The sequence below is a fragment of the Saccoglossus kowalevskii genome, chromosome 9 (genome assembly GCF_978046115.1).
Source record: "Saccoglossus kowalevskii chromosome 9, keSacKowa6.1, whole genome shotgun sequence".
Taxonomy (NCBI): Eukaryota; Metazoa; Hemichordata; class Enteropneusta; family Harrimaniidae; genus Saccoglossus; species Saccoglossus kowalevskii.
In genome coordinates this window covers 2,767,510-2,782,737 of record NC_140649.1, presented here as the reverse complement: position 1 = coordinate 2,782,737, position 15,228 = coordinate 2,767,510, and the positions used below count along the sequence as shown (strand labels likewise).

Genomic DNA, 15,228 nt, shown 5'->3' with positions numbered 1-15,228 from the left:
TTTGGATCATCGGTTTGGATCATCGGTTAGGATCATCGGTTTGGATCATCGGTTTGGATCATCGGTTTGGATTATCGGTTAGGATCATCGGTTAGGATTATCGGTTAGGATCATCGGTTTGGATCATCGGTTAGGATCATCGGTTTGGATCATCGGTTTGGATCATCGGTTTGGATCATCGGTTTGGATTATCGGTTAGGACCATCGGTTAGGATTATCGGTTAGGATCATCGGTTAGGATTATCGGTTAGGATCATCGGTTGGGATCATCGGTTTGGATCATCGGTTTGGATCATCGGTTTGGATCATCGGTTAGGATCATCGGTTTGGATCATCGGTTTGGATCATCGGTTTGGATTATCGGTTAGGATCATCGGTTAGGATTATCGGTTAGGATCATCGGTTTGGATCATCGGTTAGGATCATCGGTTTGGATCATCGGTTTGGATCATCGGTTTGGATCATCGGTTTGGATCATCGGTTTGGATCATCGGTTTGGATTATCGGTTTGGATCATCGGTTTGGATCATCGGTTAGGACCATCGGTTAGGATTATCGGTTTGGATCATCGGTTTGGATCATCGGTTAGGACCATCGGTTAGGATTATCGGTTTGGATTATCGGTTAGGACCATCGGTTAGGATTATCGGTTTGGATCATCGGTTTGGATCATCGGTTTGGATCATCGGTTTGGATCATCGGTTAGGATTATCGGTTAGGATCATCGGTTTGGATCATCGGTTAGGATCATCGGTTTGGATCATCGGTTTGGATCATCGGTTTGGATCATCGGTTTGGATCATCGGTTTGGATCATCGGTTTGGATCATCGGTTAGGACCATCGGTTAGGATTATCGGTTAGGATCATCGGTTTGGATCATCGGTTTGGATCATCGGTTTGGATCATCGGTTTGGATCATCGGTTTGGATCATCGGTTTGGATCATCGGTTTGGATCATCGGTTTGGATCATCAGTTTGGATCATCGGTTAGGATTATCGGTTAGGATCATCGGTTGGGATCATCGGTTTGGATCATCGGTTTGGATCATCGGTTTGGATCATCGGTTTGGATCATCGGTTTGGATCATCGGTTTGGATTATCGGTTGGGATCATCGGTTTGGATCATCGGTTTGGATCATCGGTTTGGATCATCGGTTAGGATTATCGGTTTGGATCATCGGTTTGGATCATCGGTTTGGATTATCGGTTTGGATCATCGGTTTGGATTATCGGTTTGGATCATCGGTTTGGATTATCGGTTAGGATCATCGGTTTGGATCATCGGTTGGGATCATCGGTTAGGATTATCGGTTTGGATCATCGGTTAGGATTATCGGTTTGGATCATCGGTTTGGATTATCGGTTGGGATCATCGGTTTGGATCATCGGTTGGGATCATCGGTTAGGATCATCGGTTAGGATTATCGGTTTGGATCATCGGTTAGGATTATCGGTTTGGATCATCGGTTTGGATTATCGGTTGGGATCATCGGTTTGGATCATCGGTTTGGATCATCGGTTGGGATCATCGGTTAGGATCATCGGTTGGGATCATCGGTTGGGATCATCGGTTTGGATCATCGGTTGGGATCATCGGTTTGGATCATCGGTTTGGATCATCGGTTTGGATCATCGGTTTGGATCATCGGTTAGGATCATCGGTTGGGATCATGTGGGTAGAAGTGAATGAACTAAATACAACTGCAAATAAAACTCAAATGGTTTGTCCCTCAGTGTGGAGTCAGTAGATTGTAGCATAGTGGTTGCTGCAACAAACTACATGGTCAACCCCTACCATTGGTTAATACGAGCTGAACCCACTGGCCAAGATTCATTCCTGTTCCTGCTTGTTTAGACCAAAAAAATACACTATAAAAATTGTCTGGGCTTGTACCTTGCATTTCTATGTTCAGAACTGTCACCAGGCACACTAAAAAATGACTACTCCCAAAGCATCGGTGAAAACACAAAACCAATGAGTAATTATGACTCCCCTAGCCTACACATTATAAATATCCATTTACTGTAGTTGACCGGGCAAACGCCCACCCCCAATTTTGATACAATACGCCCAGGGGTCTTTTTCAACACCTACCTTGAAAAACAAGCCATGCATGGCACAGTCCCCGTTAGTTATTGAATTTAAAGTATATAGTTTTTTTTACAGTAATATAGCTGGAATATAACCATGTCAGGAATATGATTATGATGATTGTTTAACATTAAAATGATTAACATTTGTATTTGATCGTCAAATGAGTACTTGTCCATATTGAGAGATATTACTTTGGAACAGCATTAATTAAAACAAAATCAGCCATTTTGAATACATGTATACCCGGTAGATATGGCTCTAGAAGCCCATTCATTAAAACAAAATGGCCACCAGTCAGCCATTTTGAATCCAATCTGAAAAATAAAATGATAAAAGGTCCCATAATGTCTAATGTATATACTAAGTTTGAACAAAATCCATTTGTAACAGTCGAGAAATGCTTGATTTTGATGATTTTTCAGAACAAAAATGAGCGCTATTCGGTCATCTTGAATCAGATCGTGCAACAAATTGATGTGCATATGTATAATATTATGTATGATGTATATGTGAAGTTTGATTGTGATTGGTCCAGGCATGTCTAAGATACAGGTCCGGATGCACGCACGGACACACAAGGGTCAAAAAAAAGTCCTCATTTTCGGATTGCGTCCGAATGGGGACTTATGTCAATTGCATAAAACGTGGGGTTAAACCAAAATAACCGATTTCACATTCTGCCTTTAGGGCATCGCTGTATAAGTAATTTACATTTTTATCAGAATCATAAGAATCAGGAAGTCTACAAAATGTATATTAAAGCAGAAACGATAGTTTTCTTTTTGAAATACCTTGTGGCCCTGAAAAGAGGCAATTGGTTTGCACTTCCTTAGAAACGATTCAAGCAAATCTTACAGTATCGAAATCTGCAAAGCAAGTGTCGCACTTGTTCGGCTTTAGCGCCATCGTCCATGAAACCAATGTTGCAATATTGTAGCAACCCGTACCCGGGAGAGTGGTTGAAAGCATGTTTTTTTGGCTTTATAAAATATTTGGCAGCCGCTTGCGAATCCATAACTGGGGCCAGCAATTTTGCAATGTCACGCTGAAGACTTGACCTATATGAAGAAACACTAGTGGTGTCATTCTTAGCCAATCAGTAAAGCAGATGCTTAAAGGTCAAAGATGATAGAGAAGAGTCTTTTGTGATTAGACATGCCAAGCTTACAGACAGCGAAATCCGTGGATTAAAAGTGCCAAGTCCAAATTGTGTGCGACGACATTGACGAACTTCAAGACAAAGTTGTAGAGATATTGAGACGACGACAGTGACGTCGACTTGGACTTTGAGGCTTAGACTTTGACGAAGATGGCAATGAACGTGCAAATAAAGATTTTTTCAAACTAAGAACTTTCATAATTTTCACTGTGTAAATTTGTAAATTATTATTGTTATTATTGATCTAGTATTTGTCAAAACCAGAAATAATTCTTTAACCCCTTACATTTTAGTTCATTTTGAGTTCACGCGTAATGGGCATGTTTGCGGCAGGGAAATCCTAATTTACATGATTCCTCAAGTTTTATTATTTCTAGTTTATTTGTCACATTATAAGCAATAAATTATTTTTGTTACACTTCTAACGTTGCATAATGTTCATTTATTTTCGTTGCATGTTTTCATTTGCCATTTGATTCCTCGCCGCAGTTCAATCTGAGTGTTGTCAATTTTGTTTGTTGTTTTTTTGTAGGGGATGTCCGAGCAAACGCCCACCTCTTTTTTTCGCAATTTTCCATGTTCAGGACCCTGGGCGCGTACCCGGGCAACTAGGGTAGTTAATGAGCTTTACAGAAAAAATAATCTGTGAAATATTTACCTCGTCATTTAACAGTTCCAATCTCTTCTGTAATTCACGAAAGAACGCTGTACCATTCTCATTAATCTATAAAAAAATAAAGAGTCAATTAACAGTAATAAAGATAATTTAGTGTTCTTAATACAACCCATAGTTGCACAGACTAGCAACTGTAGCTCAAACACAACATTGTATATTTCATTTCAGTAGTGGAGGAGTGAATTAACCAACGATTACTTACTCTGAATTGATCTGAGAGTTCATCGACCAAATCATTTAGCTGCTGGTCTGACAACTGACATAGTTGATCGCTAAGTTCACGTAAGGTCACAGGGTCCGATACATCTAGGTATTGTTCAAGTGATGTTGTATTACATACAATATCACGCATATTGTCTTGAGCTAACAGCGATGACAACTGAAACAAAAATAGTTAATTTTATTGGAATATTAATAAAGCACCTGCAATGTAAAGAGATATTTTTGTGTGACAGTATTTTATACTACCACATAAACATTTTTGATCAATATTAATATTATAATAACCAAAACACATACTTTATTTGCGTTCAATCACAAAACAATACACATTTCAGGATAATTTAGCTTCTAGTTCCACACATACTGAATATTTTTTTACCTTTCTATTTTATAACCTCAAGATTTACTCATGAGCAAAATGCATATGATGTTACAGTATTTGAGTGACCTGAAAGATGGCATCTTGAGAAAATTTTAAAAATCAAATTGACTTGCTTCAAATACTCATAATGCCTGGTTAACCCTTACACCAAGATTGAAGTGAATGGGCCAACATAAGAAAGATTGGCCATCTTTGGCCAAATCATGAAATTATTTGCATATGTATTAGACTAGATGTTTGAAATGAATGGGTTATGACTGAGATAGAGTTCTCAACAGATGCACAAAAACTAAAATATTAGTTTCAGATTTTGTCCAAACATGGAGTAATACAGATTTCTGAAAGACAATCCACTATTATGAGGTTATGGTGCATATTCTCACAAAAAAAAGATGTAATCTACAAACCTGGTTTGGTGTTAGTGGAGAGTTCAGTAAGATATCTGTTGCATTCTCAGAAAGACTGACATTCTGTTCCAGAAAAGTACGGACAGCACCACTATCTAATAGTAAATCAGCCAATGGCAATCCCTCTGTTCACAAAAATAAATAAATAAATGAGATGAAGATTTTATTTGATAGTCAAATACTTTATAACCATTTATTTTCGCTAGTATTTAATTTAACTATTTTGAGCAATTTCACTGGGTTTCACAAACTTGGCGGGGAAACACTTCAATTTAGTAGATTTTACGTATTAACAAAAATAGTGAAATTAAAAACCCATGATAAATGAATGCATTTACAGTAAATATCAGTCAGCTGATTGTCCTTACCTGTGATGTCACCCAGTGTGTCACCCATGTCACTACCCCCTGTAATAGCAGACAACTGAAAACAATATGATAAATATAACATTTTCAACGTAATATGAATATATTTTGTGTGTATATTCCAATCAATATTAAAATAAGAAACATTGGAATACAATGAATTTCATGAAAGCAAGATTGTTTTTTTTTTATATATAAATTACATATAATTTTCAAATGATAGTTGAAAACAACTTGACCAACCACAACGTAAACATAACAGTAAATTGAAAACCTGCGTATTCTTCAATATATTTAAATGAAGTGCAAGCCTTCAAAGAAGAAAATTTTAAAAATTTGGATAATAACATTTAGCATTTGAAAAAATAATTTGACCAAAATTTAGATTCCATCAAACCAAACTAAAATTAGGAAGAAAAATGTGATGAATAACAATTCAAACTTTATACCCAAAAAACTGCTGTCATTTGCATATTTTCTGAAGATCTCCATGGTAAATAAGGTTTATTTTAACATATCCATTTTAGAAAAACATTGTTTGGGTTAAAAGTTGACACTTTTGCAAAAAATGTCAAAATTAAAACATGATAGCTTTCATTACTAAACAGTTTAATCTGAAAAATTTGTTTAATGGAGTGCGCTCTCATCTCTGAGGGTGTTGGAAATGAGAAAAATCTCAGCCTGATGTTAAAATTGTGAAATGGTTGAGTGCATGAAATGTGAACATATGCGGTTTATCAACCAACATTTCAATACAACACCTAGTCATACTCTGGTGCTGATCCATGCAGTAAACTCTATAATTACTTACAATCTGTTGATATGCTTCTTGATTATTTAGTCCTTGTAATCTCATTGCCGCTAACAGTAAATCCAATGAGTTTAAATTGCAAATCTCAGATTGTATTTCTTGTAATAATACATCATTATCCATGGACAACAGGTCTCCTAATAGAGCAGTGTCACCACAGAGGGCGCTTCTCCAGTCCTGACCATTGAGTGCATCTTGAAACTAAAATAATAATACAGGTTACAGGTCAGAGGTCACATAGAGGTGAGTCTCACCATAGCAACACCATTTTAAAATATGGCAATAATTCTTATGGTGTACCATGAAAGAAGATAGGGATTATGGTTGGAGGAATATATACTGTATTTGTTCTATTTTAAATAATGCAAGCATTCCTTGATCACTTTTTGAGTTTCGTTTTCAAAATACAAAAAAAAAACAGTACTTTGTTCTTGCATGCACTTTTAATAGAGCCATTATAGTAGTGCTTTGGTTAGTTTCTGCATATTTGGCTTTGAATCATAATTTCCTGTGACATGCATTTAAAGCATACATTTCTTAGACCAATACTATACATGTATAAACTTCAAATCATACCATCCAAAGCATTCATTTGAATGATGTTTGGAACACATGCATGCACATACATTACAATTAGTGTTTTTTATTTATGACTTTTAGAACAATCATAAATATGTATAATTTTCAATGTTTCTTTTCTTCATTCTCACCAAAGACACAATAATAACATTGAGATTGCCCTCATTTTCCACTAAAATTTCTCAATAAATTCTTCCTTAATAATTTGTGACCAAATACACAATTTCAAAATATTTGAAAACAAAAATGTGGTATTAGATTGTCTAACTTAACAAAAATAGCTCATCAAACAAAAAAATCCCATACTAATCTATAAAGACAAGTCATTGATTACACTCAGCTGTTATCATTACATTCACATACCAGTATTAGAGACTCACATACACCCTGTTTTACAACACAATATTTACCTGTTCTGGTGTCAAGTCAGCATTGTTGATTGCATCAACTGCATCTGGTGATAACTGTATCTGATTAAGTGTGTCAGGATTTGATAAAATATCACCAAGTGGGAAACCATCTGAAAATAGATATAAATTAGTGTTAGTTACAATACAATGCTTTCTAGAAGTAAACATATGACAGCTTATGCACTAAAGTCAACACAATAATAATAGATCCATCAGTCACTGACTGACACCTTCAACAAAAATTATGTTTGTTTTTTTACTTCTTCTTATAGTTTTATTCTATGTTATTAGTTTAAATTGACTACTTCCGAGATTTGCATACCTAAAAGAAATATGTTATTTTTTGGAGTGAAAGTCTCAATTATTTTTTCAATTTTTATTTTGTCTTGTTGACTATTTACTTACCAGGCAGTGGTTGTGTCATATTCCAGATTGATATCAATTCCATCATCAATGTTTGGTTAGATGCAATGTTTTGTAGCATTCCATATAACCCAGACAAGCTACATAGGAATACAGATGACATGGGAAATCAAATAGAGAATTAATATTAAGTAAACTTGCTTCAATCAGTAATATACCGTACTTCCCTGAGTATAAGCCCCTCCCGAGTATAAGCCCACCCTTCTGTTTTTAGACATTTAACGAGTTGAGGGCATCCCCGAGTATAGGCCCAGGGTGTTTTTACCGGGCGTCGATGACATTTATTACAAATATGCATGTAAAAAGTGTATTTCATTGCATAAAAATCGTGATTGGTAACAGTAGTTTGGTTCCAGCTTTTACGAGAAAACTCACATTAATTTCTCGCATGGCGGGCGAACGTACGGAACATGGTTCACCGCTTTTTGTCGGAATCAGTGAAAACATATTTCAGTAATTCACTTCCGCATTGCGTTGAAAAAAAATACTTCGTCAATAATCGGAAAACTTCGTCTGTACGACACAGCATTTTGATTGGTTAACGAAAGACTTAACCTGTTAGGTCAAAGAAAGGTTGTTCAGGTTAAATCATTATGAAAAACATCATGGCGGAAGTTTGCGTACGATCAAAAACATTCCACAACAAAGATGATGATAAAGATCGTGCCTTCGACTGTTTTCCCACAGACCCTACCCATTTTGCACTGTAAATTCAGATGGTATGTAAACCGTATTGTAATAAAATGTGCATATTTTTATGAACATGTTTGTTTCTTCATTGTAAAAAGTGTCGTGGAAATCAATGACGACTCGATCGTTTCGCATTTTTTCCTCCCCCCTCCAAATTATCTTTTCTGAGGTGGTCCTCGAGTATAAGCCCACCCCCTAATTTTCCCCATTTTACATGTTCAGGCCTGGGCTTATGAACGGGGAAGTACGGTATTTCATTTCACAGTATTCTAGTAAATGAGTTTGAAATGATATTTTTCACTTACGTAGACGTATTGAATGAATCCACAACTCCTGATGTTTCACTTGTAACTGGATTACGATGACACTCATTACCACCATAGCACATCAATGACTGGAAAAATGGCATGAGACCCGCTGATGGCAATGCTTTGCCGTTATAATGACCTGAGTAAAGAAAACAAGTTAACTAAACTAAATTACCACTACGAGCCCTCTATCATCTGCATTTTTATCCAATCACAAAGCTATCACATAACAGGAATGTATTGCAAAATTTGAGTAACGGAGATCATCGAACAATTTTAACTTGCTTTCCTACCCTTCTAAGCTATTTACATCTTGTTACTACTAGTAGTTTAAGCACCCTCATTTGTATTTACCCTTGAAAACAATTTTACTTACATGCATGCATGTGTTCTGGTGGTTGACGACCTCTGACCCAGACCAGAATTAAAAATATCAGAAGTGGCCATACCAATTCTATAATTTGTTGAATCTGAAAAATAAAAAAATATTTGCACACATATTTATTGTGGTGTAACTGACACTAACAGTCAGTATGTAGCAGAGTTTGTTCATAACCTCAAGGTAGAATGTACACATATTTTAGTACATACACCGGCATGTATAACAGTAGCAATATTTTGTGTCGAAATCTGTCTACAACTTTTTATTTTAATATTCGTCAAATTCTTTAATTCGCTGTCAATCTGTTTTTCAAGAAAAATGGTAAAATCATAAGCAGAGAATGCCATGTTGGTACCTGATTCAATAAACCACAATGAGAACACATTTCCTCAATAAAAAACACAAAAAGTACCTTGTACATATAAGACACAACCGGTATATAATATTTTTTCAACATATATCACCAAGCAAATTTTTGAGATATATCCGTTCCATAGGAAACAATGTTAAAATGCCCTAAAACAGACAAAACATGCTATTTTCACTCAATTTTATACATTGGTTTTCTCAATACTGTACGGTGGTGGCTCCATGTTTTTATTCCATTTTCTTCATCCTTATGACATGGAATATGTGTTCTACTAATATATTATTAAATACATTTTACTATAAGTTTCTATGCAGAGATATTATTCCAATACGTATAATGAGGCCAATTTATGTTGACCTGAATTATTTCAAAACATTGTGTTCTACGGAATTGTTCTAAAAATAATGATTTTCAACATTGCAACACACTAAAGTATGCTATTTCATGAGACAATATCTACTGGTACAAAATTTTAGATAATAAATCAATGAACATTGTCATGTGATTCATGACCAATTTTTATAAAAATTATTTTTCACCGTAATAATGTTTGTCAGTGACTGCCCTGGAATGTCATGGTCAAAGTATTTCAGTGTTTAATTTCAGTGTTTAATTTCAGTGTTTAATTTCAGTATTAAACTCAAGCTATGTTGCCTAATTTATACATATGTATATTACATGTAATATTGAATAACAATTTATTCAGTAATGCACTTTTTGCCATTGGCCCTTTGTTCAATGGTAGATTATGGTAAATAAACAAATAAATAGAAAATGTACAATACATGGAATGAAAAACATGTTTACAAAGTACTTATTTTACTTGACTATATTTTGATCTAAGATTGACATACAAAGGACACACAAACAAGAAATGGTATTTGTCATTAATAAATACATTACTGCAATGACATTTTATAGCCAATAGTTGATCAAAGTCTTCATCAAAGAAATAACCAAATAAGAATGTACAACATAAATAATATGATCAACCTGCTGTACGTGGGGGGGGGGGGGGGTCAATACCATTGTGTGTACATTATCTAGTGGCTACTATAATATGACAACCATGAAAAAAACACTGGTGCAAATGCAGATTTACAAGATCCCATTAATCATAAAAAACAAAGGCAACAAATAAATAAGAAAAGTTTGATGACTCTAATACAAAACATATACCTGTCACCAGATAAATATAATATACAATATTAAGGTGCAGCTTGCTAAGGAGTATATGTGTATGCACAATTGACACCTGTTGATGCGTATGAATACCCCCATTATAACCCATTCACATCCATTGCAAAATGTTGTCACTCTCCACAATGACAAAGTTGTTCAGTTTTTAATTTTCAATCAGTACACCATGTTATGTTCAGTTTAGTTATGATAGGATGAAAGTCTCCAAAATTGTCAAAATTCGCCCAATTTATTTGAAATTTAAAAAACAAATCAATAAAGCAAATGTATATAATGATTTTCTGTTTCCTGGTACTATGCAACTTGTTTTGCAAAGGGCTTCCATACTAGACATCACAACTCTTAACTGCATGTGATAGTTAAAATTTATCATGCCTAATAATAAAAACTGGGTTAAGCAAATAAGAAAAAAGTGTTTTGTATTTTAATTGTTGCATCATTATTGAAATCTTTAATTCCAATCTTTTTTCCATTTGTATAAGTGCATGTAGCAATAATTTGAATGTATTCATGTACATGTACAGTATTCTGTTAATTAGGAAAGATAAGAACACAGACTACCAACTATTCTAAGGGGAAGTTTTCTTGAATAATGGGCATGACTGTTTAGCCTATTATTGTGTACACCCCATTCTTGCCCTGTTATTTCGCAATAATAGGCAATGCAAAATCCTTTATATCAATTATAATACCTCAAAATGTTGAAAAATTGAATTTACATATAGTACTGGTAGTACAAAATGCAGCCTGAGAAAAAAGAAATCAATGGTGTGTTAAACGCGTCATAGTGCTTGTATTTCAGTTGTGTGTAGGATGACATATGAACACCCACTGATACACTGATAGGTAATTTGTGTAGATAAAAATAACCTGAATTTTTAATGTGAAATAATCATAGATGATTAGTTGTTTTAACGATGCATACAAATTTGAGGAAATGCTAGACATGGCTTAGTTACACATACATGTACTCTTGTTTGTATGGTCATGCTTAGACTTCAATCATTGAATAGTTATCATCCGATAACAGAGTAGAATGTGTTATTTATCAACCAACGAGAACCTAACGCTTCAATAATGAACATCATTATAATTAGAAATACCTTCTATTCCTGGAAAATACCTGTATATATAGTGACACATTGCATTAACATGTACATGTACAAGCTTATTTCAAAATACCTGTATATATAGTGACATATTCCATCAACATGTACATGTACAAGCTTATTTCAGGGATATATGCAGAGCCTTATTCTTTCTTTCACACTTTCTTAAAATCGAGTAATGTCTCAGTTTTTAAAAAAATTCTAATTGTTCCACAGCACTCAAAAGTTATCATACATTCATTTAGAAATCCATTGACATAAATACATATATAATCAGTTACACAACAGACATGCAGCCATGCATGGCCACTAACTCCAAACCATGAGTTCTTACCTTGTGGCGTCGGCGGAGGGTGAAATTCTTCCAACAGAGCAGATACAGTTGCTGCAGAAGTCCCATAATTTATTTCTAGATGCGAGAACCTGCCTTGGTGACAGCAGCAAACCTCTAAGGTATAAATGGAAAATATGTATCACTTATCGATAATAAAATGACTCACAATTTCACCTGAAGTTTGACCTTACATAAACTATTGTGAATACATTACTCAGTATCGTAATTTATTGCTGTCATGTAGCTACTAACTCCCTGTCAATGTAATATTTCATTGTTTTTACATTCAGTCAATGTTCTCACCAGAAACCACTGCCACAGTACAAATTGATTTACTAATTTGCATAACATTTGCTCATGATTTGCATAATTATTCCAAACAGAAAATTGTGATAATTAACAAAACTCTCATTGCATCAGATTTCAGCTATTTATCAATTTGATTTAAACCATTTGATTGAATTATTGTGACAGTCAGAATAATGTCTGTGTTAGACCAGTGTGGTGGTAAACACATGCTGTAAGTGTCCTGGACAGAACACTGATTCAGTTTACAGTAAAAAGTATTTTTTTAAATATAACAATAACAAGGAATATGAATATTTATTATGTATTATCGACGATCAAAAAAATGTCACAGAAAAAAATCTCAATAAAAATCACATAATACAGATTGATAGTTAGTACCAGTACATGTGAGTTTAATTGCCTTTGATTCTTAGTTTAGAAAGCATGTCATTTTAGATGGGTAAATACCATGGATATTGATGTTGTATTAGGGTATGTGAGGGTCTTGTAATTGCATACACATGCAAAACTTCAGCTTAAGGAGAGAAATTAGTTTTAGGATTGGGGTGATAGGGGTTGATTTATTGAGGAGATTTTGGTAAAGTTTCAGCAAAGTTTGGGCTTTGAAAAATTGCTAAAATAATACCAGTAATATTTATTTACCAGTGCTATATTCAACATGGTGATAAACCACAGACCCATGTTTGTACACCAACGCCCTTGTACTATATTTATTTAAACCACCCTTGTGACATCACATTATATATTGTATTATGCAGTGATTAACCACCAAGTAAGGCAAAACAACATTGGAAGATAAACCACCCTGTGGTAGTTCTTGAACAACATATACACTGTACATGTAGTTTGATAAACACCCAGAGAATTCTCTCGAGAATTCCCCTGGATATCTCCCATGATGAAGTTAGCATACTTCCTCTATAATTTATAATTTTATTGGCATGCAATACCCAGAATTTGAACGTTTTATGTATTTTGAGGTGATCACTCTACTCATCCCATTGTTCCCATATACAAAAACAGTTACATAACAAATGTATAGACTAATATGTAAATGAAATCATTCAAACAAAGTCTGGTGTAATCACAATTGAATTTTCTGGCTTTAAAATTACCTTGGGTCTCATACTGGTTAGTATTTATCTTATAGTTACAGTGAATATTTGCATGACTTTGATATGAAATATTTATTTGTATCTAAGAATCATCTTGAAATCGTTCCTAGTTGAAAATGTCTGTTTCATTTATTTCACAAATCATTGCTGTCAATATCGTTATTTGATACACTGTATTCTTGTTGGACTAAATCTCTTTCCCAGATTACACATAATACAGTCTAATAGCCAAGAAAACCTCATGTGAGAGTGGAAATGTTATTATTAACAACCAAGTATGGATCAAATGAGTTAAAATATCAGATTATTCATTTCAGAACACTTAAAGCTATATTTTGTGCTGGGTATAAAATAAAGTAAGAATTTTTAATACTCAAAACTGCTAAAAATTTGGGTGATTTTAGAATTTGTGAAGAAAGATTTTCACAAAAGTCACTAACACTCTAAGTAATGAACATTAGATTTTTTGTGAATTTAAAGCAGCACAAAAGAAAATGTTAATAAAAATATGAGATTCACCGGAATTTCTTTTTTCTTACTGTTGTGAGCTTTTCACGTGTTGGATGTGGTGATAATAAAACTGTACAAACCTGCTACATGATTTAATAACTAGCAATTCGGTTTCCTTTTAAATTACAATAATATTTTTAGTAACCATGATTATATGGATAGTCTTTGCCATGATGGACGCTAGAAATTACAAAATTCTATAGACCACACAGAAAGCGGGATGACGTCACTGGTTATGTTTACATTGTCAAATCAATAATAGAAAACACGTAACAGAAGTCTTGTCTCCGCGCCTCTCTACATCGTTTAAAGATCTGTCTATCCACAGTATCGAGGTTTCACCAGTTTCACAATCTACGATTCCATGTAATAATGTATTTTTATGATTTAAAGTGTAAACATCCAGTGGTAAGCGTCTAGTCTGGAAATGGCAGCAAAGAAGTTCGGGCTTTTGTCAGAGTGCCAAATAATTCGTCGTCCACTGTCGTTCATAACAACCACCAATCAACTCTTTCTCATTTTATCTCATATTTGTAGTACACAATAAACTCACCTGCCAACTATAAATAGTGTGTCAACATCATCGTGACCACCACGAACAACTCAGAATTCCCTTTCGCTTTAAGGTAAACGTCAGACGTTAGCGGAAAATGTACCCCTGTTTGACCCATTCAATCATTAGGGTCGACGTTGAGGGGGATCGTCACAAAACAAAGAAAACGTCTGAGTCATGGTGCATGGTGCGTCTTATGGTTTTAGTCACAGTCAGCTGGCGTACACGTGATAATAAAATAAATGCAATTAATTTAACGATATTTACTATATGGGGCAGCCATTTTATTACGGCTTGAAAACAAATAAAAAGGCAAGTTGAGAAACGGGTTTTCCAGTTGCCTACAAGTTGGGGAGAAAATACAAAACTTTTAGTTTCACAGACCACGGTTGGAATAATATTAAAGGTGGTGGTCGTCGCGCCGTGACATGTTCGATATGACCTCAGACTAGATATGACGTATACAACACTTATCCAATACATTGTTTACATGAATCAAGTGCTTTGCGACAATCACCGCCCTTTACTGTCACCGCCATGTTGTTCCGAACACCAAGTTGCCAGCTAAGTTGCTGACTGGTTTGCTAAGCGCCCTTGGAGATCGTAACGCGATTAGAACAAGTTGGGTCAATCCAACCATGGAGCTATGATCCAACCCCAACAAGAGACGACAAACTAATAATGGGCGTCTCAGACACATTGAATATATATAGAAGATACGATTGATTTTCAATATATTTTATTCAATGTTATACATTCCTATATAATAAATTGCAAAATTATGTTTTTACACAGTGACAGAATGAAATGTCTGGAC

At 34.8% G+C, this 15,228-nt stretch overlaps 1 protein-coding gene across 1 annotated transcript in view; it reads right to left on the bottom strand.

The window, feature by feature from the left end:
* LOC102809967 (phospholipid-transporting ATPase ABCA1-like) overlaps positions 1–14,530 on the bottom strand; it is a 104,169-nt gene extending 89,639 nt beyond the window's left edge. The window contains exons 1-11 of the mRNA XM_085503538.1: positions 14,412–14,530; positions 11,925–12,038; positions 8,906–8,999; positions 8,527–8,668; positions 7,514–7,611; positions 7,109–7,218; positions 6,120–6,320; positions 5,312–5,366; positions 4,944–5,068; positions 4,135–4,311; positions 3,915–3,980 (exon numbers count right to left, since the gene is read on the bottom strand). Of these exons, the coding sequence (XP_085359664.1) occupies positions 3,915–3,980; positions 4,135–4,311; positions 4,944–5,068; positions 5,312–5,366; positions 6,120–6,320; positions 7,109–7,218; positions 7,514–7,611; positions 8,527–8,668; positions 8,906–8,999; positions 11,925–11,990 (1,134 nt within the window). The 5' untranslated portion in view covers positions 11,991–12,038; positions 14,412–14,530. The remainder of the gene's footprint in view (positions 1–3,914; positions 3,981–4,134; positions 4,312–4,943; positions 5,069–5,311; positions 5,367–6,119; positions 6,321–7,108; positions 7,219–7,513; positions 7,612–8,526; positions 8,669–8,905; positions 9,000–11,924; positions 12,039–14,411) is intronic.
* Between the last annotated feature and the right edge of the window lie 698 nt (positions 14,531–15,228).